This window comes from Populus euphratica, unplaced genomic scaffold (assembly GCF_000495115.2).
Source record: "Populus euphratica unplaced genomic scaffold, PopEup_1.0 scaffold95.1, whole genome shotgun sequence".
In the NCBI taxonomy this organism is placed as follows: Eukaryota; Viridiplantae; Streptophyta; class Magnoliopsida; order Malpighiales; family Salicaceae; genus Populus; species Populus euphratica.
Genome location: NW_011499885.1, coordinates 1,247,311 through 1,273,986, shown reverse-complemented (window position 1 = coordinate 1,273,986; position 26,676 = coordinate 1,247,311). Strand labels below are relative to the sequence as shown.

The 26,676-nt window shown below is 30.9% G+C and overlaps 2 protein-coding genes across 2 annotated transcripts; one reads left to right on the top strand and one right to left on the bottom strand.

Moving 5' to 3' along the window:
• Positions 1–452: 452 nt before the first annotated feature.
• Positions 453–3,968, top strand: LOC105130212 (probable NAD(P)H dehydrogenase (quinone) FQR1-like 1). The gene is made up of 4 exons (XM_011032616.1): positions 453–598; positions 2,299–2,392; positions 3,097–3,359; positions 3,484–3,968. The coding sequence occupies exons 1-4, from the start codon at positions 576–578 to the stop codon at positions 3,713–3,715; spliced, it is 612 nt and encodes a 203-aa protein (XP_011030918.1). The 5' UTR covers positions 453–575; the 3' UTR covers positions 3,716–3,968.
• A 3,511-nt stretch (positions 3,969–7,479) lies between these two features.
• LOC105130211 (basic helix-loop-helix (bHLH) DNA-binding superfamily protein) lies at positions 7,480–10,630 on the bottom strand. The gene is made up of 7 exons (XM_011032615.1): positions 10,073–10,630; positions 9,281–9,890; positions 8,992–9,099; positions 8,817–8,882; positions 8,619–8,684; positions 8,417–8,467; positions 7,480–8,258 (listed from the first exon to the last, which is right to left on the bottom strand). The coding sequence occupies exons 1-7, from the start codon at positions 10,372–10,374 to the stop codon at positions 8,109–8,111; spliced, it is 1,353 nt and encodes a 450-aa protein (XP_011030917.1). The 5' UTR covers positions 10,375–10,630; the 3' UTR covers positions 7,480–8,108.
• Positions 10,631–26,676: the final 16,046 nt, after the last annotated feature.

The following is a 26,676-nucleotide window of genomic DNA, read 5'->3' as shown; positions in this document are numbered from 1 at the left end:
AATTACCAGAAACAATCACAATTCAAAGCAATAAAAAAAAAAGCCAAATCAGAAGAAAAAGAAATTGAGAGACCAAAACGTAAAAAATACTAGAAAAAAAAAAGAAGAGAAATGAACAGTAAGCATGATGATTATAAGCATGACCACAACATTTCATCATCATCATTAATCATTAATTATTTCGATTTGAAAATTAATTAAATGCATTACGTCCGTTTCCCTTCACGGCACCCATCAGAACTTCAGAAAATAACAAAAACTTATATATTTTTTTAGAGCTGGCCAATATTGAATAATTATTTATTTGTCTTTTTCCTTTGATTATTTATTTGGGTTTTTTTCTTTTAATTATTTAATTCAGAATAATATTTCAAAAAATTAATTAATCTCCCTCCTTCTCCCTCCCCTCCGTAAGGCGTAAGCAACTATAAATACGCGTTCTGGCCACCCACCCGTTTCTATTCTATAAATCATCAGCGTTTCTTTTCCTTTTATCCTCCTCTTCTTAGAATCACTCAAGCAACCACACACACAAAAGTAGTAGATCGCTCGCTCTGCAAAATTCTTCCAAATCAATGGCAACCAAAGTCTATATTGTGTAAATCTCTCTCTCTTAATACCCTTAATTTTCCATTTCTAATCTCTTATAACCTTGAATTAGTTTATTTGTATTCAATCACGATTTGAGCAAGGGTTTATTCTATTGATTCATTTGCAAATATTTAAAGCCTGCATTGCGTTTGTTTGTTTCTAACAAGTTCTTCTGGTTTTTAGTGTCTGATCTGTATTGTATCTCTAATTAATCATGCAGTTTAGAATTTTAATTTATTTTTTTATTTTGTGGATTAATTAGTGTTGCGAAGCTCATCTTATGCTTGATGACTAAGATAAGATATAAATGTGCGGTGTTGATTTTTCGGATCTTTGAATGCAGTGGAGTTCGAGGTCTTGTCGGTATTCACATGATTCTTGTTTTTATGTCAGTCGAACATTTAATTCAATTATTTATTGAGTGAGTCGGTCTCAAGTTCGATCTTCTCCTTTGTAACCCAAAAGAATTAAAAAAAAAATTATTGCTGCTCGTTTATTGTTCATCTGGCAATCCTTTCATTGCCTGGTATTTTCCACTTGTAAATCTTTTAAAAGGTTCTGGAGGAAGTAAATTTTTGTTGCTTAAGTGTTGAAGTTAGAGTATATTTAGCTCTCTCGTTCCATAAAATTTTGATAGATTAGTTGAGATAATAATTCTCTGAAGATCCAGTCTAAATCCCCATTAAAAGAAAGGCATTTGCTGCTGCTACAGAGTACAGACTACGATTTTTCATGATTTTCACCAGTTGCATGGATATCGTACTGGTTTGGGGACACTTCATGATTTCACTAAGAATGGTCAAATTAGCTGGTAGTTCTTGCTATGTTAGTGGTATGAAGTCTTTTCCAAGCTCATACATAGTGGGCTAGTGGGCACTATCTAGGCATCCACTATTTCGTGGGATGGTCTATTGGGGTCAGGTGGTTTATTGCTAACAGAATAATACAAAACACAATGAGGGAGAGTATTTCCTTTTTTTTATTTTCTTACTTTTTTTATTGGGTGTACGGGGTGTTTGAATGGGAATATGTTTGCACATAAGTCTAGTTTGCAGATCTAGAATTCTCAGAATCCAGACATTACAGCATAAAATGTATAGTAAGTCAATTCTTTGAAAGATAGGATGAAATGATGTGGTGAGCTTGTTGGCGCTGTGTCAGTTTAGGCATGATGAAGCATGAAAGCCAACGTTATCTATTTTCTCACTGTGTCCAAAGTAACCATGACACATGACTCGCTCATTTCAGTGGCCTGATGGTCTTCTGTTGCAAATTTTTGAATGTAATGGGTATGAGGTCCCATTTTATTTGTCATATCTTAAGGACTCATCCGCTGTACTGTTTGATCATTATGTATGGTGCACCAAGTATTGCAGTCTATATTAACCTTTGCTATCTGTGGTTTTCGTATTATACAAACACTTTCTAGTAGACCAACTTCTGGTTTGGATTAGACTTTCTTATGGACAGATATTCGATTGGGTTTAAAAACATGATGGAAAGGCATCACCTTTAAAGACTGTTATTAACAGCTTGTGAATATGCGATTTCATGCAACTTATTTTTATATGCTACAATCTCTTCTTCACATTTTTCTCCTTACTGAGGTTTTATATTTTTGGGGTTTAGGGAAGAGGTTATGATGAAGCATGCTTTGGACTTTTCTCCTCATAATCTGTCTCATAAAGTTTCTTATAACTTCTACAGGTACTATTCCATGTACGGACATGTAGAGAAACTGGCAGAAGAGATTAAGAAAGGGGCTTCATCCGTTGAAGGTGTTGAGGCCAAATTATGGCAGGTAAGGAAGTACATGTTGAACTATTGAGTTTACCTTCATGTTGTAGCCTGTATATGATGATACCATTTTGTTGTTGTGATGTTGAACTATTTAGTTTACCTTCATGTTGTAGCCTGTGTATGATGATACATAGTAGAATGCCACTAGAATTTTAGATTGAAAAGGAACTAGGATTCCTTTGAGACTCATGAATCTAGACTTGCTTATAAAAATGTTGGCTGCCAGTGAAGTTCTGTGGTTATCAGAATTCATCATCAACATCCATGGATCCCATGCTTTATGTGAACTGCTGCATGCAGTTTTGAAGGTTTTCACTGTCATTGCATTTATGACGATCAGTATTATCACTTTAATCTCTCTCTTAATTATGTCGATGTTGCTCCCACGTCCCAAGTTTTCTCATCTTGTCTGCCACTCAAGTTTGTAATCTAATAAAATAGGAATGCATCTTGATAGTTCAACTGGTGGCTAGGAAATCCTTTCAGTTCAATTTTTCTGAAGTTCTCTACTTGAATTAATTGGTACAGTTACTTATCATTTTAAGCACAAAATTCCACTAGCTGTCACAGTCTGTTCCTTGCCATGGTTTTGGAACAATGCTGAAATTTCTTGGATTATTTTTTGAAGCAGAGGTTCTTCCTTGTGGTTTTTAAGATATTGCAAAAAAAATGTACTTATCCAGTCCTCGTCCTCATGTGTATCAGGTTTCTGAGACACTGCCAGAAGAGGTGCTAGGAAAGATGAGTGCACCACCAAAGAGTGATGTACCAATCATTACACCTAGTGAACTTGCAGAAGCTGATGGCTTTGTGTTTGGATTCCCAACAAGATTTGGAATGATGGCCGCCCAATTCAAAGCTTTTCTGGATGCAACTGGAGGTCTATGGAAAACACAGCAACTTGCTGGCAAGCCTGCAGGAATCTTCTTTAGCACTGGATCCCAAGGTGGTGGCCAAGAGACCACAGCGTAAGTCCCTCTTTCACTGTTAGCAAATTACCTTTTTCATCGTTAGCAAGTTGAGTGTTTTACTTGAAAACTTGCTAGAAAGTGAAAGCAACGACGCTTTATGAAAATGCTGAGATTGTTACAGGTTGACTGCTATTACCCAACTCGTTCACCATGGGATGATATTCGTTCCCATTGGCTACACATTCGGCGCCGGCATGTTTGAGATGGAGAAGGTTAAAGGTGGAAGTCCTTATGGCGCAGGAACTTTTGCTGGGGATGGCTCAAGACAGCCAACCGAGCTTGAACTGGAGCAGGCTTTCCACCAGGGCAAGTACATCGCTGCCATCACAAAGAAGCTCAAGGGAGCTGCATAAGTTTGCTCGATTACATGAATACAGGCTGGTCTTCCATTTTTTACTGTCATAAAATATGCATTTGCAAAGAATAATTCTTGATCTGCTGGTTATTATATGCTTAGTATTAATTGCCAGTGATCACAAGGTTGATTGTGCTTCCATTTGTTCCATTCCCCAATGCATTATAATTTGATTTCTTCCGTCCTCTGTTTTCAGGAACTTTACTTTAATCTACTCTCTTGTATGTTGAAAAGCAATAAGATTTACATAATCGTATGAAATAAGAGTTTTTTTTTTTTTTTTAAGCTGATGCCAGGCAGAGCCCTGCTTTAAGCAGCGCATCAATCTATGAAATTAAACCATAGTTCTATCAAAGTTCCTTATCTTGCCATTGCTGATTGTGCCTGCAGAAACAGTTGCCTGTCATTCTTTAGAACCACGCCGTTCTTTCTTTTTATATGATGTGTTAAATAATATATTTTTTAAAATTAATTCTTAACATTAAAATGATACAAATATAAAAATAAATTTAGAATTTTTCAAAAATACTAGCCATCCGCAACGCAAACATGATGTCATAGGAGGCCCAAGGGAAACAAAGCATCAAGAATAATCACATCTAACAAAAGTTAACACCCACCAGCTATAAAGTGTAACCTCACCTTCATGTTCATGCTTGAAAGAAATGTATAAAACATGATGGTCCGGTAAATATTAAGAGGAATTGGATTCATCAATCATTTATTATTTAGTCATTGTTCTCCGAGTAGATATGAGAACCAGCCTATTCTCGGAATACGAATCTCCAAGCAAGGCTGTTCCTCTCATTAAAAAGTGTGCCCTCAAGCAAGCTTTTCTCAGCCACTCGGATTTTGGATTGCAGGGATTATTAAACATAGTGCAAATGCTAGATATGATGGTGTCTTTTCCTTGTTCTAGCCTGTAAATTATCGTTTTAAAAGCAACACATAAAAGGGTTTTGGCTTCTTTGCAGTCAATGAACTTCGAATTATCATTGCAATCAGGCATAAGTCACCAAGAGAGGTGTTGTAACTGTCGAAGCTGTTTCTTCCCATAATCCGGCCAGCCATCCAGTCGCAAGCAAATTCTCCTGTCTCACCACTTTTTACGTGGAACTTACCTATAACTTTTTTTTTTTATTTATGTGGGGTATTTGGGCCAGCTTGCACGCATCACGATTAATTTTCATGGTCCACTGAATACCCTATAAATTTTCATAGTCTATTAAATACTCTACAAATCCAATAAATATGTAAAGCACCGTAACGAGGAGTGATATTTCTTTCCTTGCCTAAGTGCTTGACTTCCCTTTTCTGCTTATGCACTAATCAATCCTCATACCAATAAATAAAACTTTGTACTACAGTATCTTCAACTTAATATATGATTCGACACTAAATGCTGTGCTCGAGTTCCAAGGTAGCTAGGCTGATGTAATGTATTACCTCATATCTTCTTCTCTGCTTTATGCTCATGCCATTCTTGCATAGTTGGATGCCCATTAGTAGTGATAATAAAAATCTCAAGCACTCATCGTCTAGCAAGTTGACAAATATAAACTCCCATCAAAACATATTTTACTCCACTGCACTACCCAGAACAAGAGTCTTCGGGCAATCATTTTTACCCTAAACAATTACAAGATTCCACTTTTTCTCTCTAAATATGGTTCTCCTTTCCGATACATTTTGGATTTAAATCTTAAAAAAATTATGCAGTGGTAATTTTGCTGCAGCACTGGCTGACAAAAAGCTCATGGAACTTTGAAAATAAGGTTTCCAATTGATGAAATGATCAAAGAGGAAACAGTCCCTTTAAACTCACATGATGAGTACTGACTGAACATGAGCAGGCAAAAGCTATACTTAAATGCAAGATAATGATGGCATTAAACTAGCTGAAAAACCAATTCTATTTGTTGCAATGTCATTGGATTCGACTTGTCTAGCTAGTCTAGTGGTATCTAGCCTTGGAATTTATGTCTTAAATTTATATTATAAAAAAGGATATGATACTCGTGAACATTTAAAATTTTCTGTACTTTAAATAAAAGATATGTTTTAAGTGCTAGAATTAAATCAAGCAAAGCTCCTAGAGCAATCTTTGTTTGTTTCGATCCTTCGTCCTTGAAGGGTTTATACAGATGTCATCTTTTCTTTTGTGGAAATTTCTCTTCGACAATTTGATGAGTACCTAGTGGAGCGGTCTCCAGTTTCTACTCCTCTCTACTGCCCTGAAGAGGTCCAGTGCCCAGGATGATCAGTGAATCACATGCTTGTGGAAGTGTAATATCCTGTATCTTGCAATAAATGATGTATATATAGCCCAATCAATTACATTATATTATATTATATTATATTGGTAAAGAATGCCTCTAATTAATTCCTTCCAAGTAAGAATCTTTGTCAGCATTAATATTGTAACTCAGCTTAGCAGGATATATTAGATTGGAATAAACATGAATATTGCAAAAGAGAGAGAAACAAGAAAGAATACATAAATTTAATGTGAATTGGTAATGTATCTATATATTCACGTGAGAAATTAGATTTACATGATATGTATTTATAATAAATCCTAATCGTATTAATAATTCCAAATAATATACCATCCCTCGTTGTGCTTTGCTCTTCTTGCTCCGCTCTACTCCGATATCTGTACATGTACTCTAAGAAAAGTGCATTTAAGAAGCAATAAAAACTTGTAATAGAAGACAAATATATAGATAGGAAAGTAAGCTTTTGATATCTTGAAGTCACATGGAAGACTGTAATACTGGTGAAACAATAATCAACTCTTAGATTCTATGATTTTTAGTAAAGTTGATGTAACTTTCAATAACTTTAAAAATCATAAAGTACTTGATATATTAATTATAAGGTCACGAATCCGGTGCTGAGCTTAAAGAACTATAAGTGTCTTCAAGATGCAAGATCATAATTTATTGCATAATTAGAGGATTAAGCAACAAATTAATTCCAAATAATTACTCGGAAAGATTCTCTCCATTTTTTTTTCTTATTCGTTCTTGATTGGCATCTTGACACGATCGATTTGCATATCTCGTACAAGGATGTGTCTCGAAAACAAAAATCATCACAACTTGAGCCCTTGTTTGCTCAAATTTATACACAGAAATCAATCATTGCCACGATTGGAAGAGGATAAATGGTTTCTCTCCAGTCCGTCATTTGGTACAGAAACTTTTACTCATCTTCTTGTTGCTTTCTTCAGAATAATTCAACATCAAAGTTTTCACTTTCCCCCTACAATACATACATATTTCTTGTGTTCCCTTTAATCATATTTCATAAATACAAACAAGCAACCCTTGAAATAAGTAAATAGGATCATCTATTCATAGTTTCCAGCAGTCTCAAGCATAAAATTATTCAGCACTAATTTTTTTTTTAATGTTTCTACATGTGAAAGTAAGAGAGATTAATGAATAATCGGCTTGCCTTCACCTTCCAATGGAAGCCCCTCAATGTGGCCATTGGATGAAAAGCACAAAAGCAGAGACTGATAGCATCAACACACACATACCTCCATCCCAAACATTTGATGAAAATAAAAACCTAAAAGAGGAGGTGTGGACCACCTTCTGACTTCCACTAACAATATTCCAAACACATAAACAAATCAAAAGTGAGATTTCCAACCAAATGACATCCCCACACTCACTCCCTATCCTGGAATTCAATTATTCTTTCATTCCTTTTCCCTCTTGGTTAAATCAAAACTGAAGCTAGTGCCAGTTCTATTCATGAAATATATATATATTGCAGTAGAAAAAAAATATGAAAAACAAGAGTTTCTTTATGTATCTTCTACTAAACTCAGCTACTTAATAACAGATTAATGTTATCTAAACTAAATCTTCTTGACAGTACTTTCCCTAAAATCAGCACCAATTTTCGTTCCTGACCCACGTTTATTACAGAAAATAATATACTTCCTAACATTGGCCATATATATGCATCCTTTTGACTTTCGGAGAAATGTATTAAATCTCTTTGAATGTACTAGCTGATATGGTAAGTGAGCCTGCCTGCCTTTAAGATTATGTGAAGATTTAATCTCGATCAACACAGAAACTGGCGCTAACATACTTCTTGCCGTCGAAACAAAAATATCATTTTGCTTGTAGCTGGCCGCGTGTACCCTTGGGAAGTCATTTCCTTTTTCTTTCTCTTTCACAGTTTCTCTACATAGTGTTCTTTTCCATCCAGAACTACAGTTAAATATGGGGCTTCTTTGTTTTCTGTTCCTTATTTTTTCTATCCTTAATCTTATCATTCCCAACTTGGCTAGGGTTTGATAAGATCATATACACTAGTTGCATAGAATCTGTTCCCATGCCCGAATTTTTTACCATCGTCCTTTCCTTTTATCTGAAAGTCCCTCCAAATGTGGGGGTCCAAAAATCAACTGTGGTCTCGTGAGTAACCGGAAAAGTGCTCGATACCGGTACTAAACATAGCCCTCGGCTTCTAAGATCTTGTTTTTGTCCTTCAGAATCCCTGGACTTCTCAGAACTCTACAGCAAAAAAGAAGATGCCATATATCAATTTCATGAACAGAAAAAAAGATTCTTACTCCTTGATATTAATTGAAGAATTTATAGTTAAGTATTGAATAATCGTTGGAATAGTTACTATATGATTTTATACTTCTGGAGGGAGAATATGATTGTACCTGCTGGTGGTGTACGGGAGTTCCATTTTTCATGTATGGGGTGCTCAAGACCTGAAAAATAAAATTAGTAGATGAATATTATAGAAATGCTAGGCAAATCTACACTTAATGGATGAATGCATTATTTATAACTCATGTCCTGCATCAATTCTTTAGTATAGTTTTCACTAGAAGGATGCAAGATTTGTATAAGATCACTTACTGTGACTTGCTCATGGAGGAATTTGATGTATTCTATAGCTTCAGAGAGCACCGAGGCTGTATCAGTCTGACATGATAACATGATCACAGGCCAAAAAGACAACCACTGATAAGCTTTAATGATTCAAGAATGAAAATGATCTGTCACTATTTACTCTTCGTGAGAGTGAGCAGCAGAAAAACGAGAGCGTTATCTTACCTTTCCGAAAGGTGAAACTAATTGTTGGAGTGCAGTGATTCTGTCCCCCATCTTCTCTTTCCTCGCCTATGATCAAAGCTACTAATTCTCATTCATGTCTTTAAATGATGGAAAGGATAAAAAGCTTGTATAGACTCATCTAGTCAAAATCTTTTCTTAATCTTTTTTTTTTTACCTTAAAAGCTGGCGAAGGCGATGGTGTTTCATTTCTTGGCCTTTTTGCTCCTGCTTCACCCCCACTTTTCTTTACTGCTGTATTCGAATCCCGTACTTCAGATATATTCTGCTAAGAAAAAACGAGCGATCCAAAAACTATCAATCTCAATAGTCCAAACCCTAATCTTGGAAGCACAATGAATTACCATCATCGAATATCTGTAAATTGCATTTAGCTTTATATATATAAGGCTCAGGCGTAAAGATGCCTGGTTGTACTCTTCCATTATCATTTTATATTTGCATACCTTAGGTTTTTCATCGAAATTGGATGTAGTAAACTGCGGTTGCATCGACGGGAAAAAGCTTGGACGGACATCACTCATGGCACTTGAAGATGCATTCCAAAAGGGAGCATTATTGGAGAGGTGCAACTGGTTATGAGGAGGCTGTTTGGGTGGTGAATTTCTCAAGAATTGAGGTATTTTAGACCAAGGCAACAATTCATTAGTGCTAACACCATAATTTGCCCCATATGCATAACCCATCGATCGGTTGTCGAACGAAGACTGCTGTACTTGATTATCTGATCCCAATAGTCCTTGCAGCATAGTTGAAGGGCTTCCATATATACCTGATGAATCCATTGGGAAGCTAGACTGCAAGCCCTGACCTGTCACAGTACTATCACTGGAGCTCCCGTGAGGACTGAACTGTGATTGATCTAGAGAAAAGCCCCGATTCATTTGCTTAAACTCATTCATAGAGGAGTCTCCACTGACCCCAGCGAACACTCTCTCTGATGATCTCCACTGAGCTTGAGAAGATCCAATCCCAGTTTCTTGCTGATAATTGGTGCTTGAACTCAAATTATCTTGTAGCATCGATCGAAAACTGCTCTCAGACTTATCTCCGCGACTGCCAAAAAATTTGAGCTTTAAACTTGATACTTATATATATTTATATTTTTTATAATAATGGAGTGTATTAATAGACATTTTAAATTCGGTAGGTATGCATATAAAGAAACAAAGAAAATATACACATGAAGCAAACTCGCATAGCTAGCGTTACAAGTGTGTATTTGTATGTGAACTTACAGTAACGCCTGATTCCAATCAATGGCTGGTGAAGAGAGGCCTAAACCCATCATATGCAAGTCAGCAGGAGAATCATGGCCTTGTTGCAGCTTCTGGGAATCATGGAAAACAACAGAACTATCCGAGACTGAAACAGTTTCCATAGAAGACCTTCCTTTGACATCAACCATTTCTGTTGGCCAAGCAAAGCTTCCTAAACTAGTATGTCCCGAAGTTGTAGATGATGATCCAGTACTATCAAACCTGTTCCTGCTTGATGAAGATGAATCCCACCAGTTTGTGCTTGTGTACTCGTCTGCCATGGCTTAACTATAACGACTGGTTCTCTTGAGCTGGTCTCTGTGTGGTTGTTGTGCTCAAGATTCTTGTGCTTGGTTTCTTGATTTCTCGGATGCTTTTACTAAACTTCTATGGTTACATGAAATGATAGAAAACCGTTCAGTGCAAAACTCGAGTATATATAGGAGTGGTGGCCAAAGTGACCATTTCGGTCCTGTGGTGTGCTAACGAAAGAACTAACCGGAATGTTGGCGGTTGACCTTTCTCTCTGTGTGTGTGCGAGTGAGTGACTAAGGAAATGTCTTTTTGATATTGATTTTTTTATTTTTTTATTCATTTGTTTGGCCTGGCTAACAAAGAATAGTATATTTTGATACGGTCTTGCCATGCCTATGAAATCATGCCAGGTTAGGATCCACTTGTATTAATTGGAGCCACTGGGCCAATCATAGAGCAGGGAATGCTAGCCATCTCACTATTATCATCATCATCATCTATTATAATATATAATAGTAGTATTTTCCTCAAAGCAATGATTTCTATGTACAGAGCTTCATTTTATACAAGTATTACAGCTGCAATTTTTAATTTTTAATGGCTGTTTTCATGAGGGGTTTTGGTATGAGATATTTTAGTTCTGAGTTTAACCAATGAAAAAAAATATTATTTTAATAAATTTTACATAAAAAAATTTAAGATATTTATAGATCTTCACAATTATATACATATAATTTTAAAGATATTGTAGATCTATAAATATAGATATTGTTATTACTATTATAAATGTAAAAATTTGTACGAGAATTTATACCCACATTGACAATATTTTTGTATCTATGTACCAACAAAATAAAAGTTTTCATATAAACAAAAATCCTAAGTGGATTAATGGTGTTCAAGTTAGATATTTGGTTCTTTTAATATGAAATTTTAATTTGAGGAGTTATATACAATATGAAAATATTATGATGGCTTTTTTGGATTAAAGAAATACTTTATTAGAGGATTTTAATAAGAGGATAGATCCAATCACACATGTATAAAATTATTCCTTCAAAAAAATTCCCACAGGGATACATAGCAATAGTTGCAACAGTTTGATGAAAATCATTTCCAGTAATTAATTTATAACTTCGGTCATGGGACAATTATTTTAGAAATTGAAGAGCCATGATCACTTCACACTACATTGCTAAGAAAGTGCTGGGCAGCAAAGCACACGTACGTGCTACTAGAACAAGTTCAATGATGCTAACCTAAAAGTTTCGTCACTTTACTTCCTCAATTCATTTACCGGAATTTGCATTAAGCTATATAGGCACCCACCGGATTCTGATGTACCAAAATACATGCATTATTCATGAAGTTTTGCTTATTCCATTAGACAAGGAGGCATATTGACTAGGAAAAACACGTAGTTCCTATATGAGATTGGGATTTAATTTACAAAGTGTTTTTTTTTTCAATATTACACACATGAAAATTTTATATGCATTCATGAAATTTTTTGAATTGAGCCCAATCAAACCTAAAAAACTTTTCATTCAAAACTTGAAATTTCTATGATTTATTACTAATTTTATCAAAAATACTTTTGGAAAACTACTTTTTTAAAACTTGTAATTGAGATGGTGTGAAAACCACCACATATGTAAAGTGGTGACTATTTTTATTTATATTGAATTCATGAATTGATTACATATCAATTAGAAGTCAAAACATGAAAAGTATATACAATGAGATCTTCTATAATTAGAATCATTTATATGGCAAGCCTTTGATTATGGAAAAGTATCATGAACACCCCCCTCCAACCCACCCTTACCCCTCGTGCAAGTGCTGGATTAGAAAAAATATGAATCTTATATCTAAAAAATTCAAAAAGAGGTTAGGAAACACTTTTTAAAAATATCTTAGCATCCTATATAGAAGAAGGCATATACTACGTTTGAAGTTTGCCAACAACAATAAGTTCTTGAAGAAAATAATAGTCTAATTCAACATGTTTGACCTTCTCATAAGATACAAGGTTAGAGCTAAAAAAGGTGGCATTTTTGTTATCACATAAGAGAAGAAGTCATTATGATATAGGAACATATAGGTCACGAAAGAGATATGTGAACCAAAAAAGTGTAGTTATGGTATATACAAAGCACGATACTTAGATTCATATCAAAAATAGGACACGATAGGTTTTTCTTAGCATTCCAAGAAACAAAGTTGTCACCGAGATAAATGGAGTAAATAGAGGTAGAATGATGAGCATTAGGACAACCTGTTTAGTTACCATCGGAGTAAGCAACTAAAGCATCAAAGTGCAGATGGGAGAAAATAAAATCCAAAAAAAAGGATGCCTTTGACATAGTGTAGAATACACTTAACAATAAAAAAAATGATCATTGGTTAGAGTATGCAAATATTAGCTAATAGGATTGACAATATAAGCAATGTCTAGTGCGTCATAATCAAGTATTAGAGTGCACTACGTAGAGACAAATAAAGAGTGAGATTTATTTTTAAAAAAAAAAGACCATCAACAAACAAATATTAGAAAACAACCATAAGAATATGGTTAAGTTTGTTATCAAGTAACTGAACTCGAGTTCAAATATCTTGTGTATATTTTAAATGACTAATAAAAAGACCATTCATAATTAGTGAAGTTCCATAATTAAAAAAGTAACTAAAATGATCTAAATCTTGAGTGGTGAACTTCAAAATGACGCTTACTAGTAAAGTTGTTAAAAATAGATAAGTTGTTATTAGTAATAATAATTTCATTAACATAAATAAGAAAATATATAATGTTTAAGTGCTTATGAAAGACAAATAGAAAAATGTCAACACGACAATAGAAAAAACCAAGTTTAATTAGAAAAGTGTTGAAGCTCTAAAACTAAAAATGATGATCTTACTTGAAACCATAAATGGTTTTCTTCAATTGACTTATATGATCAGGAAAATAAGGGTAATTGTACATAAGTGGTTGTTCTATATAAACATTTTCAGTAAGAGTTTCATTAAAGAATGCATTCTTAACATTAAATTAATAAAAAGGCCATTTGTTAGTCACAACAATAGAAAACATAACACAGATAGTGGTAGCCTTGATAACAAGAATAAAATATTAGTATCGTTAAGACTAGACATTTATGTATAGTTTTTGACAATTAGGTGAGCTTTAAATTGCTCAATAGACCTATTAGGTAGATATTTGATCTGAAACACATTCTTTGATCTCATAATATTGGTGTTTGCAAGTTGAAGGACTAAAATTTAGGTGTAATTATTTTATAAAGCAAGAATATTTTTATCCATAATAACAATCTATGCAGGATTCTTATCAATAAATTTAAATCCTTTAGATTCAGTAAAGGCAATAAGAGTAGAAAAAAGAAAAAAGTATAAAGGTCTCATTACACTATGGTTTGCCAAATGTAATGTTTTGAAAATACTAGCTTTAGCTCAAATGATCGTAGGGTGAGAAACCCAAGGAAATGCAAGAGAAGAAACATCAGTAATGGATCATGTTTTAGCAAAGGATGTACTAGAAGTTGGTGGTGGTAAAGAGCGACTTGCAAAGGAACTAATATCCTATAGAGACTTAATCACTATATTAGTATAAATAGTACACATGGCAGATCCAGATTCATTAATATAAAGAGAATGATGTTTTAAGGTTGAGGATGAAGGATCTATATGAAGAAGATTTAATTCTAAAAAGCTAGAAAAGTGTAGAGAGGAGAGTGGTTAAGCTCAATAGGTATTGACAAAAAAAAAAGATTTTAATCAAATTAAACATGTTGAGTGATATAAAATCAAGAGGTTACGGGATCAAGACAATAAGATCCTTTTATAAGAGGGATTGTAACCTAAAACAAATACAAGGAATACTAAGAGGAAAAAATTTATTAGGCATATAATCATGTAAACAAGGATAAACATGACAACTAAATGGATAAAGATTTGAATACGAATACTAAAAAAAACTCAAACGATGACTTACTTCAAAGAATGGTGCAAGAAAATAATTAATGATATTAGCTATAATGCTGAAGACATCAACCTAAAATCGAGGAGAAAAATAGGAGTGAAAAAGAAGAGCTAAGGTAATTTTCACTCATATGATATTGTTTCTATTCAGCACGACTGTTTTGGGCATATGTATATGGGCAAAAACGTTGATGGTGAATACCAAAGGTACAAAGATAATATTTAGAGAAAATATTAGTAAATTCACCCTAGTATTCCTTTGAAAAATCTTGATATGAGCAAAAAAATAGTTTTTTTTTATAAATTTTTAAAATTAAGTGAAAACATCTTAAAATTTATATTTAAGTCTCAAAGAATAAAGCAAGGTAAATCATAAATATTCAATAATAAAGATAATATGATAGATGTATTTCAAATATGATTTGATAAAAAAAAAACCCTATATATCACGATGTATAAGATCTAACACATTAGATGTCTTATGTTCATTATAAAACTAAGATAAATAATTATTTTTTTACAAGTTGACATATATTACATAATTTTAAAGAGGGAAATAAAGATAAAGATGTCATTTTTTATTGAAGTAAGAAATAAAAGAATTATTCACATGTTCAAGGTGAGCTTGCCATAAATCATACGAAGCATGTAAAGATTTATTCTAAAATATAGAAATAAATGTTAAGTTGTCATGCTCTAGTACATATAAGCATTCATCTCTCTTATCGGTTATACAACCTTTTTTATTTGATAATTCTGAATAAAAAAAAAGTATCAATAAAGATAACTAATAAGAAAAAAAATAATTTACTAATTGAAATGATTTTTTTTTTTTATGAAGAGAGGAACTACCAAGACATCTAATAATTGTATATTTAGAGTAGGAGAAAGGGTACTAATATGCGTAATGGGTAGAGAGGCTTTATTCTTTATAATTACTAAATCCTTACCCATATAATGACAAGATTGGTTTAAAATGGATGGGTCATTGGACATAAAAGTTTAAGCTCGAGTATTTAAGCACTACTCAAAGGTCATGAGTTTTTTTATAGAACAAGAACTATTGAATGCCCTGGTAAGATGAGTACTGGAGTCATTACGAGCATACCGTTACTTACACTTATCATCAAAGTGACCATTAATTCTATAAATTTGATAGCAAGAAAGGTGATGTCTTTGAACATATTAAAAGTGATAATTAAGTTGCAGGAAAAAATTTTCTGATTTGACTGCTTGGAACCATGATTTATGGCGATGAACAGCATAATAGGAGGAGCAAAAGGCTCAAGAAACTTCTAAAAAAAATCAAAGCTCTCAATTCTAAAGGTCAAATCACTAAAACATAGGAAAAGTGTAAGGGCCATTTATGAAGTCGAGAAGTTTAGAAAATTAAAACCGAGGACTAGTACCCTTTATCAGCATCATCAATATGGTGACCAATTACATGGAGTTAATGATAGAAGCCTTAAATGCCTAAGCATAAACAACAACAAAAAATGTGCTCCACTTTATTGGTTGAAGATTGTTTTTAAGACAGAGTTTATAGGCCTTCAAACGTGACTGAAAATATGCTTTAAAGTGATTTAAATGTTGTGTGTGGTAGAAAGATTGATGACCTCAACCATAGCCCTTTCAATAAGAGAGGAAGATATTGGTTAGTAGCTTTTCATGCCAAGTGTTTGTCATTTGGTATATGAGAGTTAACGAGTTTAAATTAAAGTAGATGCATAATGGTTCTATCAACATAGCCCATTAATTGTAACTCTAAAAAAGGAAAAGAGTTGGCTTTTCCAAATGAGATAGTCGGTGCATGAAAGCTTAATGATAATCGTGTGAATCAAGTTGTTGAAAGAGAGAAGGGTGAAGGAGGATTCGATAGCCATTGAAAGGAAGGTTTACAAGATCAAAAAAGGGATGTTAATCCAATTCAAAACTCTGATACCATAAGAGGTTTTAATGAAAATTGTCACATATATAATTATGAGTGTTTATATTTATATTAAAATCATGAATTGATTACATATCAATTATAGGATAAAATATAAAAAGTATACAAAATTATATCTAAGAGTAAGTTAAATGACAAGCCTTTATTAAAAACAAAGTATCCTTACCGATAATCATTGGATTTGAATATGCACTAATGAAACCCTTTAAGTTCAATTGATAACTAAGATTTTTAGGAGAAACATTTTTGGAAATAATTTTCAACAACTAGCAACAAACCTATCCTAATCAAAATACAACCTACTATATAATGTCTGTATTCTAATAAATATATAATTGACACAATAAATATTTATTAAATTCAAGAACTAATTAATATTTTTCTTTTACAAACACTTACATTTTTATATGGGTGCTTGATTGATCAATAAGACAAGACCATTAGCTTCTTGACAATCACTGGTTTCTTTAGGATAAAAATCATGTGAAGAAAGTTAGCAATCAACTCAACATATCAAGAACATTTAGTGGGTGGTTAAATTGTTATTGATTAAATAAATTTTATTTGCTAATTATATGAAATTATAAATTTAAAACATCAATTAATATTGTTCCTATATTTTTATGTTGGTGAAATGACTAGGAATCGAGATTAGCAAATACTTTAATTAAAGAAAGATTAAATATCTATGATAAGTGTCATTTATCAACTATATTAGAATTGTACGATTACATGTGGTGTAAGATGATAATATTTTTTTTTTAGTTAAGGATAAGATCATTTTGACTTTGCCTATAAGCCAAAGATAATTTGGAAGTTGAAGAGAAATGTTCTTGTGTTTCCTTACAATGATGCTTATAGCCTTATCTTCTATGATTTGTTTTTCCTTTTTAATTGGAAAGTGTTATTGCTAATAGAAAATCATGTTGTTGATTACTTATATCCACGAAGGAATCATCACCATTGAAAATTAAAAAGAAAAATTGTTAATATTTCATTAGCAATTCACTATTTTCTTGTAATATATACATTTAGACATCCATGTGAATAACTATGAAATTCTTAACATAGAGAATTTTCAACTTTAACAATTTTTTAAATATCTATGAGTTTAAAATGTACAATATTTTATATATTTTTTAACATATTTGTTGTGATAATTCTATGTTTATATTCGTTTTTAGCATTAAAAAAATTAATTAGTACTATTCATTTATGATAAATTGTAGAATGTTGTTGCGATAATTATCAATATTTATTCTAAAAAAAGAAAAAAGAGAGAAAATTAAAAAAATATTTTTGAGTCCAAATAAAGATATTCTTACTTTGATGAGGAGGAGAAGGTTTGATAAAATTTTATCGTTTTGAAAATAATTTTACTTACAACAAAAAGAAAATATCCCTATCAAATTATTATTTTTACTTACTAATATTTCAACATAAAAACTAAAAAACAAAAACAAATCTCAAATAGTACTACTTTATTCATATATACTAAATACGTTTCCATCAAGAAAAAAGAAAATGGACAGTCACTACACCTATTATAATTGTGTCACTATTTTCTTAAAAACATTATTAATGGATAAATTATAGCATGGTTATAAAGCCAAGTGCAACAATAATCTAATTCAGGGATCGAGTGGGACACTTTAGATTAACTTGGTCAATTTAAATTATGTTATTTCAAGTTTTTTAAAATAAAACAATATCATTTTAAAAAAAAATTATATCTTATTTAAGTTTTAACTAAATCAATCAAATTATGAATTAACTTATTTAGTCAATTAAATTTTATCAATTAATTCTTATCAAATTTAACATAAAAAGCAGATATGTTCCGTTTTAGGTTTAATAATACTCAAAATTATAGTATTTACTTAATAGAAAAATATTGTCAAATTGATTAAAAAAAGAAAAAAGAAGAAGAAGAAAGACAAGCATTTAGATTTTGACTTTTAAGGTAGGGTTATAGATGATGAGGCGGCGGCTGCTGCAGCATGAGGCGGAGGAGGAGGGAGAAAGATAATGGTGGAGGAGAGAATACAGGAAGAATCACGCGTCACGTGGAAACAATTATATAACCCTTTGCTTTTGAAATCTAGAAGAGTCAACGGGTAGGGTCCACGAGACTTGCACGCGTGCCACGACACGTGGGTCCCGCGACATAGGCCTCCTAAATTCCAAACCCATCCACAGGTCAGCCAGCTGCCTCATCAAAGTCAGAGCCAGGAATTGACACTTCTAGGAGGACTTGTTCATATTAAAAACAAATTTGTGTTATCTTCAAATTCTAATCATTTGGCCTCCCGTTGTTCACACTTCAATTTACTCTTCTTCTTCCATCTTTCAATCCTTGAAGAAATTTACATGTCAAGGACTACACTAGGATTGTTTGAGGTGGAAAATTATTCTATTTCTCATATTATTATTTAGTACAAGAAGAAAAAAATTATGAATACATTAATATTATAATGAATTTAAGACTCCATTTAATGTATTTTCGATGTGCAAATTTTGTTTATATGTATCACGTATAAGGATATAAATTTAATGGATATCATGCCTATCCAATATAAATGGATGAATATTTCTTGAAATGGTTGCTTTGCTTGATGAATAATGGATAGAATATATATGTTATCAAGCTCAATTCAAAAACCACTCGAATCTAATTTGAAATATATATATTTATATTATATAAATATATTTGTAGAATATTTTGATTTTTTTAATACAATATATTTTTTATTAAGTAATAAATAATAATAGATAATAAATATTCATACACATACTTAAAATCTGGTGAAATATTTATAAATATCCAAATTTTTTATTCAATAAATAATAAATAAAATATAAATATATAAAGAATCATTCTACAGGTACCATTGACATCCCTAATCAAGTAGAAACAAAATCATTGTGACTCTTAATGATAAAGCCATCCGTAAGAGATGAATTAAAATATAAGAATGATCGGAATTGTCTGGTGGCACCACCTGGGATTGTTATATTTGTAGGTGGCGGTGGTGTTTCGGTGTTTGTATTGTGCTTTTCTTTTGATTTTAGGTGAGTTTTGGCCAGTTGTTTATAGTTTATACATTCTTTTCTTGGAAATTAGTGGAGGTAGTTGGCAAGTGGCAATTTTAAGAAGCTGTTGTACATGATCCAATGAATGAATATGGACTTAAACTTTATGGGGAACAATTTTGTCTCAGAAGATTTCTTATAATTCTAAAATTCTAAACCATTAAAGAAAATCATAGGATAAGTTTCTATATATACCCCACTTGGAAGAATGAATGAATGAATATTCACGTATCTTTATTGGAGCAATTTTATCTAAGAAAATATCTTACAATAAAAAATAAATAGTTATCAATTAGCTGAATAACCATGAAACTAAGCTTGCTTGTACATGAACGAACTAATATATATGCACAGTTTCAACTCATTCTTCATCCTTCTATATTTTGTTTAAAGGTTTGAAATAATAATTTAATTTATATATACATAGAATAATTTAATTAAAGGTTTTGAAGGTATTTTATCATGGTTTAGTAAGTGAAGTGTTCTTACTTGTAGGAGCTTGTTAATGCTCATCTTCTTTATAACTCCCTTATTATTTTTGAATTCCAGCTTTTCATAGCTTTAATGGTAAAGTGATTTCATCAATAAATATCTTAATTATTATAAAAATATACATGCATGCTAGCTCCAAAGAAGCTCAATTAGTAATAATCAGCAAGCTGTATTTTATCCAAAAAATTAATTATTAAATGAACACCAAGATTTGATATATAACATTAAATATAAAAATGATATTTTGAACAAATTGTAAGCTTTATATAAATATATGAGTGGAAAAATCCATGTCAATTTATTCATTAATTGATTTTTTTAAGAAGTGGGGTTATATAGCAATATATTTGTTTAGAAATACATCAAAATAATTTTTTTATTTTTTAAAAATTATTTTTAACATCATCATATCAAAACAATCTAAAAAACATTAAAAATTTTAAAACATGATTTACATCTTACTCTCAAGCATTATCTAAAGAAGTGGGCTAGCTAGGTTTAATAAGAAGGGTAGATGACATTAAAGAGTAATTAATATAAAATTATTTTTAAAATCTAATTTAATAATTTAAATTTTTTAGGTAGAGATGATTTTTTTATATAAAACCAAGCTTTAATCGTTAAATAGTAAACAATTTAAGTTTTATCTCTCTATTTTATCTAATTAAATTAAACATAAGGTTGTAGTATCGGTACGTGAAAGTTTTAAGCATAATTTTTTTATTTGAGATGGTATATTAAAAAGTAATATAAAAATATTTTTAAAATTTTATTTAATAATTTAAATTTTTAAATTAATATAATTCTTTGATGATTAATAAATTGAATGATGTTTCTTGAAGTTATTGAGCTTTGATTTCCATTACCGTTCTTGATGCTAAATTCACAATAAAAAAAATAAAAAATAGCAAAATTTCATTAACTAAAATGTTCCAATAGAAAAAAATAATAATATATTTTTATAATGAATCCTAAAATATTAAAAAATATTTTTTATATTTTAATATATCATATTATTAAATGAAAGGCGCAAAATCTTTAATTACAAAAGAAAAGACACAAAGAGTAGCGTCGTAGATTACCTATAATTCGAATACAAATCAATTCTCAAGCTCCGTTGTTTATTAAGAACATTCAAATGAATCTGAAATTGAATCTTTTTTTTTTAAAATCTCTTATTTCAATGAAAAGGGCGAAAAATCCAATTAATTGTAGCTGCAATTAATGTCCCCGAAACTTGTCTCCTTTTAATGCAATTTTCTTGTTGAACCTGGGTTTTTTATGCATACATATATATTTTTGTTGCGGTGTTAATAAATAAAACCATTATTGACATTGACACGTATGAGATTGCCAAATATTCAAGAGTTCTTTTACTCAATACTTTTCCTCCATCTTGTTGCAAGATATGTCATTATTTCAATTCGTACACATCATTTCTTTTCTTTTTTTCAAGCATATAATGAGTTGTACATAATATCATATCTTTGATGATTATATTATACATAATTGAGTTGTACACAATTTTATTTTGGATAAGAAAAGAAAAAATAAAAATATTGTTTTAATTTAAATTTGGATTAAAATAAAAGTTTATTTGACAATTCAATCTGATGTGGCATTAAATCTGCATCTTTTAATTATTAATTTTTTAATTTTTAATTTATAGTTTTATTAATCATTTTATTTTATAAATCTACTAAACTTGAGTTGTAATTAGATCTTTTTATGTTTTTTATTTTTCCTGCCAAATCTTGGCATCTCTAACGCAATATTATATTTTTTAAAAAGAAAGAAAAAGAAAAGAATTGATTTGTGAAAACTTATGGATATGTATTTTACCTCTTAATTATTTTTTATTTTTTATTTTTATGAAGAATTCTAGGAGCAAATACTTATATATATATATATATATTTCTCGAGGTTGGTATTGAATATCATATTCTATATACGCCGGCTAACAACCCATTCAATGATATTCTATTTCGGTGAAATTTATAAATAAATAAATAATTGACAATTGATTGGTAAAACTGATAAAAAAAAATTTTCTTTTGTTTTGAAAAGTTTAAAATACAAAAAACATAAAAAGAAAACTACAAATGATAACAAACGGTTCATAAAATAAATATTAATTTTTAAATCATCAGCATCTTTTTATACGTGATTCCAGGCTAAAGAGTGAAGTGATGATTGTAATATGAACTAAAAATAAATGATTATTGAATTCAATTATCCACTTATTATGATGCAGAAATACATAGCAGACGGACCTAAGTGACACCATGTAAGCGTAATTTGCGCCTGAAGCATTTGGGGACTTGACGCCAGTCAACCACAAACATTTGCGTTTTCCCCATCAAAATTAATTTTAATTTGTTGTGCCATAGGAAAATGACTATTTCCATACTTCAACTAATATCAATTTAAAACTCAATCGAGACTTAGTGTGAATTAGATTTTTTAAAAAATATAAAAAAATCAGATGAAATATATATAACATAATCAAACTCAAGTTATTTAAAAAAAATTAAAACAATTTTTTTAATTAATTTGCATTAACTAGTTCAAATTGTAATTTACTTAGGGGTCAATCTCAATTTATTTTTTTAATTACTATATAATTAAAATTAGTATCAATAATATAGATTTGTGTATATATGTGTGTGTATATATAATAAGTTAATAATTACGAGAAAGATAATTTAGCTAATTAACTTTAATTTTGAGAGTAATTTTAGTGCCTGTATGGAAATTAGATTATACCACAGGTATAATTAAGCCTTGTAATCTTAAGTAATGTTTGATTTTGTATTTTAAAAATATTTTTGAAAAAATTTAAATTTTTTTATATTTTTATTTGATTTAAATTAATAATTTTTTAGTGTTTTTAAATTATTTTGATTTGTTAATGTTAAAAATAATTTTTTTAAAATAAAAAAATTTATTTTAATATATTTTTAAATAAAAAATACTTTAAAAAGAAACCACAACCACATAATTAATTAATTATAAACTTGAAAACGCCAGGAAACAATTTCTCCAGAGTAATTATAAACTTGAAAACTCCACGCAAACAAATTCTCCAAATTAATTATGAACTTGAAAACTCCACGCAAATCCATTTTATTATGAACTGTAAGAAAACACAATAGACAACGCCAGTAAGTTTTAATTAATAAGTTCTCTGTGTATATCTTTCAAAAATAGGAATTGTTAAGTTATTTCCTCTTAAATTAATAATTTTTTTACGGTTGTTACCTATGTAATTAAATACAAGTCAATTGCTTTGTATTAAATAAAAATATTAAAGTTAGTTAATTTTAAAATACTTGAAATTATTAAAAAAAATAAAATTAGAAGTATCCCACCTCGAAGAGCATCAATTCTCGTACCTTTTTAGTGGAAGCTAATGTACTTTCAAATTGTTTTTATAAACTAGAAAAAACAAGGAGACAAATGACTCTAAGACAAGCAAATTTTAGTGAATGTCCAAACAGAATAAAACAATTAGGAAAAAAAAAAAGATAGTAAACAAATGATCACTCAACAGAATCCATCCATTTCAAGCAACCCGTAAACCATATTTGAAAATTGTAAACTTAAGTACATTTCAAGAATTCAAGCAATGTAAGCATCAATGAAACTTCTCGGAACTTAAAGGTAATTTTACGTTATTTTGAATTTACCGACATTTTAATAAAACTAAAAAATAATTCCTCTTTGTAAAACAAAAACCTAGGATATCAACATAAAATGTTAATAATGTTAAAAGAAAATCCGGTGGCCATTTTGTTTCCGAATCATTATTTCATCAAAATGATGTCACGATGCTCTAAGCTTGAGGTGTGAAAGCGACAAACTAGACAACCATACTTAGATTTGGACATAAAGTGGTGACCTCCATGTGTGTGTCTGCAAGAGAGAGAGGGAGAGAGCTAGCACCACGAGTGAATGAAGGATACAAAGAAGTACAGAGCAAAGCATGTGGGGTCTTTGGGAATTCATCGAAAGTAAAAGGAACACGGCAATACACGCACAAGCATGAAAAATACACCAACCTTTTAGCTTTGTGTTAATTTCAACTCCATGTGTTTCTAGCTATCCATCTTCAACTTCATGCCACTCTTGCCATTCTTTATGTTTTTTCTCCGATATTTTAGTCAATTCCAAGTGTATATGATCACAACGGGTACGTTTACTTCTTGGATATTCCCCTAATATACTATTTACTAAAATTAATTGAGTGCACGCTCAATGCTAAAAGAATAAAATATGAAGTGGCTTAGGGTAATTGATCATCTTGTTTGACGTGATAGATTCGTGTAGAAATCATCCAATGGCTCATGATGCTAGCTTGATGAGTCACAAGTCAATGAATTCTAACCATTTAAAAGAAGAAAGTACTCGTCGGAGTCAATTGATATAATTTTGGAAATTGACTAAGGGAAGGGGTGAAACTGAGGGAGCAAGTTGAGTGGTTTAAATTTATTTTCATCTATTTAATTTGGCATTTGAGTTCATATATTCACGGAGAGACTCTTGAATGACAATATAATCTACTGACGTATTATGTCAAATATATCGCTAAGGAATTAGTGGAGTAGCAATCTCCTAACATATACATATCGCTGAGGAATCTTAATAGATTAACTTGATGTGCCGAGGAAGAAATTAAGTTGAAATTTATCATTTGGCTGTGGAATATATATATATATATACAAGGACAAGTGAATAACTTTATCCTTGACATTATGATGTTTAATTAAGGAAATTCTCAAGTGAAATATTTATGAATTGTTTTATTACCAAGTAAAATTCTCAGAATCTATAAATGATGATGCAACTAGATTAACACGTTCAGTGCTTTGGCCTTCAATTAAAACACAAGAACATAAGAAGCATCTGCTGCTTAGAAGATCAGGAGGTTAATGCACGAAACAGACCAGTGCATTAAACGATTATATTTACAAGAAGATAATGAAAATGCAATCAATAGAAGAAAAGATATTAAAAAGCTTCAAAAATAACTAAATTAATTAAAGAGGTAGATCATTTCAAGAACCAAAAAAAGAAGGATAATAAAGAGCAGATACATAACCATAGAACCTGGCACTTTGCTGTGGGAACTAAGTAGGGGATATAGATGGTGAAACTTATGCTCCTAGATCTATGAACGTTCTGGTTCTCTCTTTTTTGCACATTGTATGTTCTTCTTTCTTTCTATTAAATAAAAATAAAGTATGTTTTACTTACCAATTTTTTGCAATTAATTAATTATTGCAGTTCTAATCCTACAAAAAGCCAACTAAGATTTCCACTTCGTGATCTCAGACTGCTTGCCTAAAACCCGTGTAAGAGACAAAAGACAATTTGCCAACCTTTCAAAAGCAGGCTACCCAAAAAAGGCAAGTGGGGAATGGATACAAATATTTATTTGAGAACCATAAGCAATTCAATCAAGTTCATTGACAAAAAAAAAAAAGGTTTTGATAGATGGTTTCTTGTTCTAATAAGATCCACTAGCGGTTTTAGAAAGTGATTTTAGTGAGAACATTGATAATATGTAGCAATTAATTATAATTTCACCCAGGATTCGACAAGTTATGTCCTTAATTATAGAAGCTCGTAGTTATTATATTCTCATATATTTTAATTGTTATTAATTAATTAGCAATCAAACTGTATTAATTGAGCATGCTAAAAAATTCTCTTAGTTGTTGTTGTTGAGAATAGATTTATAATTAAGCTTACTGGAATATTATATTTTATATTCATGCATAGAGTTAGAGAGATTTCTACCATATTAATTTACATAAAAATCAAAATTTAAAATAACTTCATGGATGAGGTTAATCAAACGTATATATTTCACCTTCTTAAAAAGTTTAAATCGAAAGTTAGATAAATCTTTCCCTCCCACCTAAGTTCTAATTAAACCAATTTCTTGTAAATATATTATCTTTAGTTTACTCGTATAAATTCATGTTATATATACTCTCGTCACCAACCATCTCCAAACCAATTTCTATGGATTTTAAAATATTTTTTCCTCATAATTTATAAAGGGTAAGACAACGTTAGCAAGAGCTCGTGTAAAAGATGTGGAAGATTTTAGGTTCATGCGTAGTGACATCTCTTTTCATTGACTTGTTTGAATTTCAGCCCTTTGAAAATTGTTCTGCAATTTACACCATATATAAAAAAGACCTCTAATTCATCTTTCAACAAGATATGATAATACTCTATGTAAATAAATAAAAATTGACTAGTTAGTGGGCTATTGTCTTTTCCACTAATTTAGTCTATCCCCCCCCCCCCCCTGGTGGGGGTTGACATGGATCTTGACCCTTGCTGTTGAAACATTCTTTCTGGTCATCATTTCAGTCCCCACCTGGTTCAGACTTGTTTATAATCCTACAATATTTGAAGACAAGGGTTGGGAATTGAATGTTGTTGCTTCAATGGTTGTCCTGTTATGCTTTTCTAATTGGAAAACAATTCTATTATTTCTTTTGTCCACTGGTTGTGTTTTCAACAGGTGTAATTTACTTAATATATAGTAGGGACAAGGGAGATAAGACTTTGCCTTTGCAAGCATCAGTTTTTCTCTCCTTTTCATGGAGATCGTACTATATTAATATTATCATTTCATAATGATTGCTAGCTAAATTCATTATAATAAACACGTTTTATGTTAATTTTTAAGCTGTTTTAAATTAAAATTCATCTATACTACGAGCTATAGAATTAGAAAAAACAAAATTAAGGCTACTATAATTGAATGGCATCATCTAAT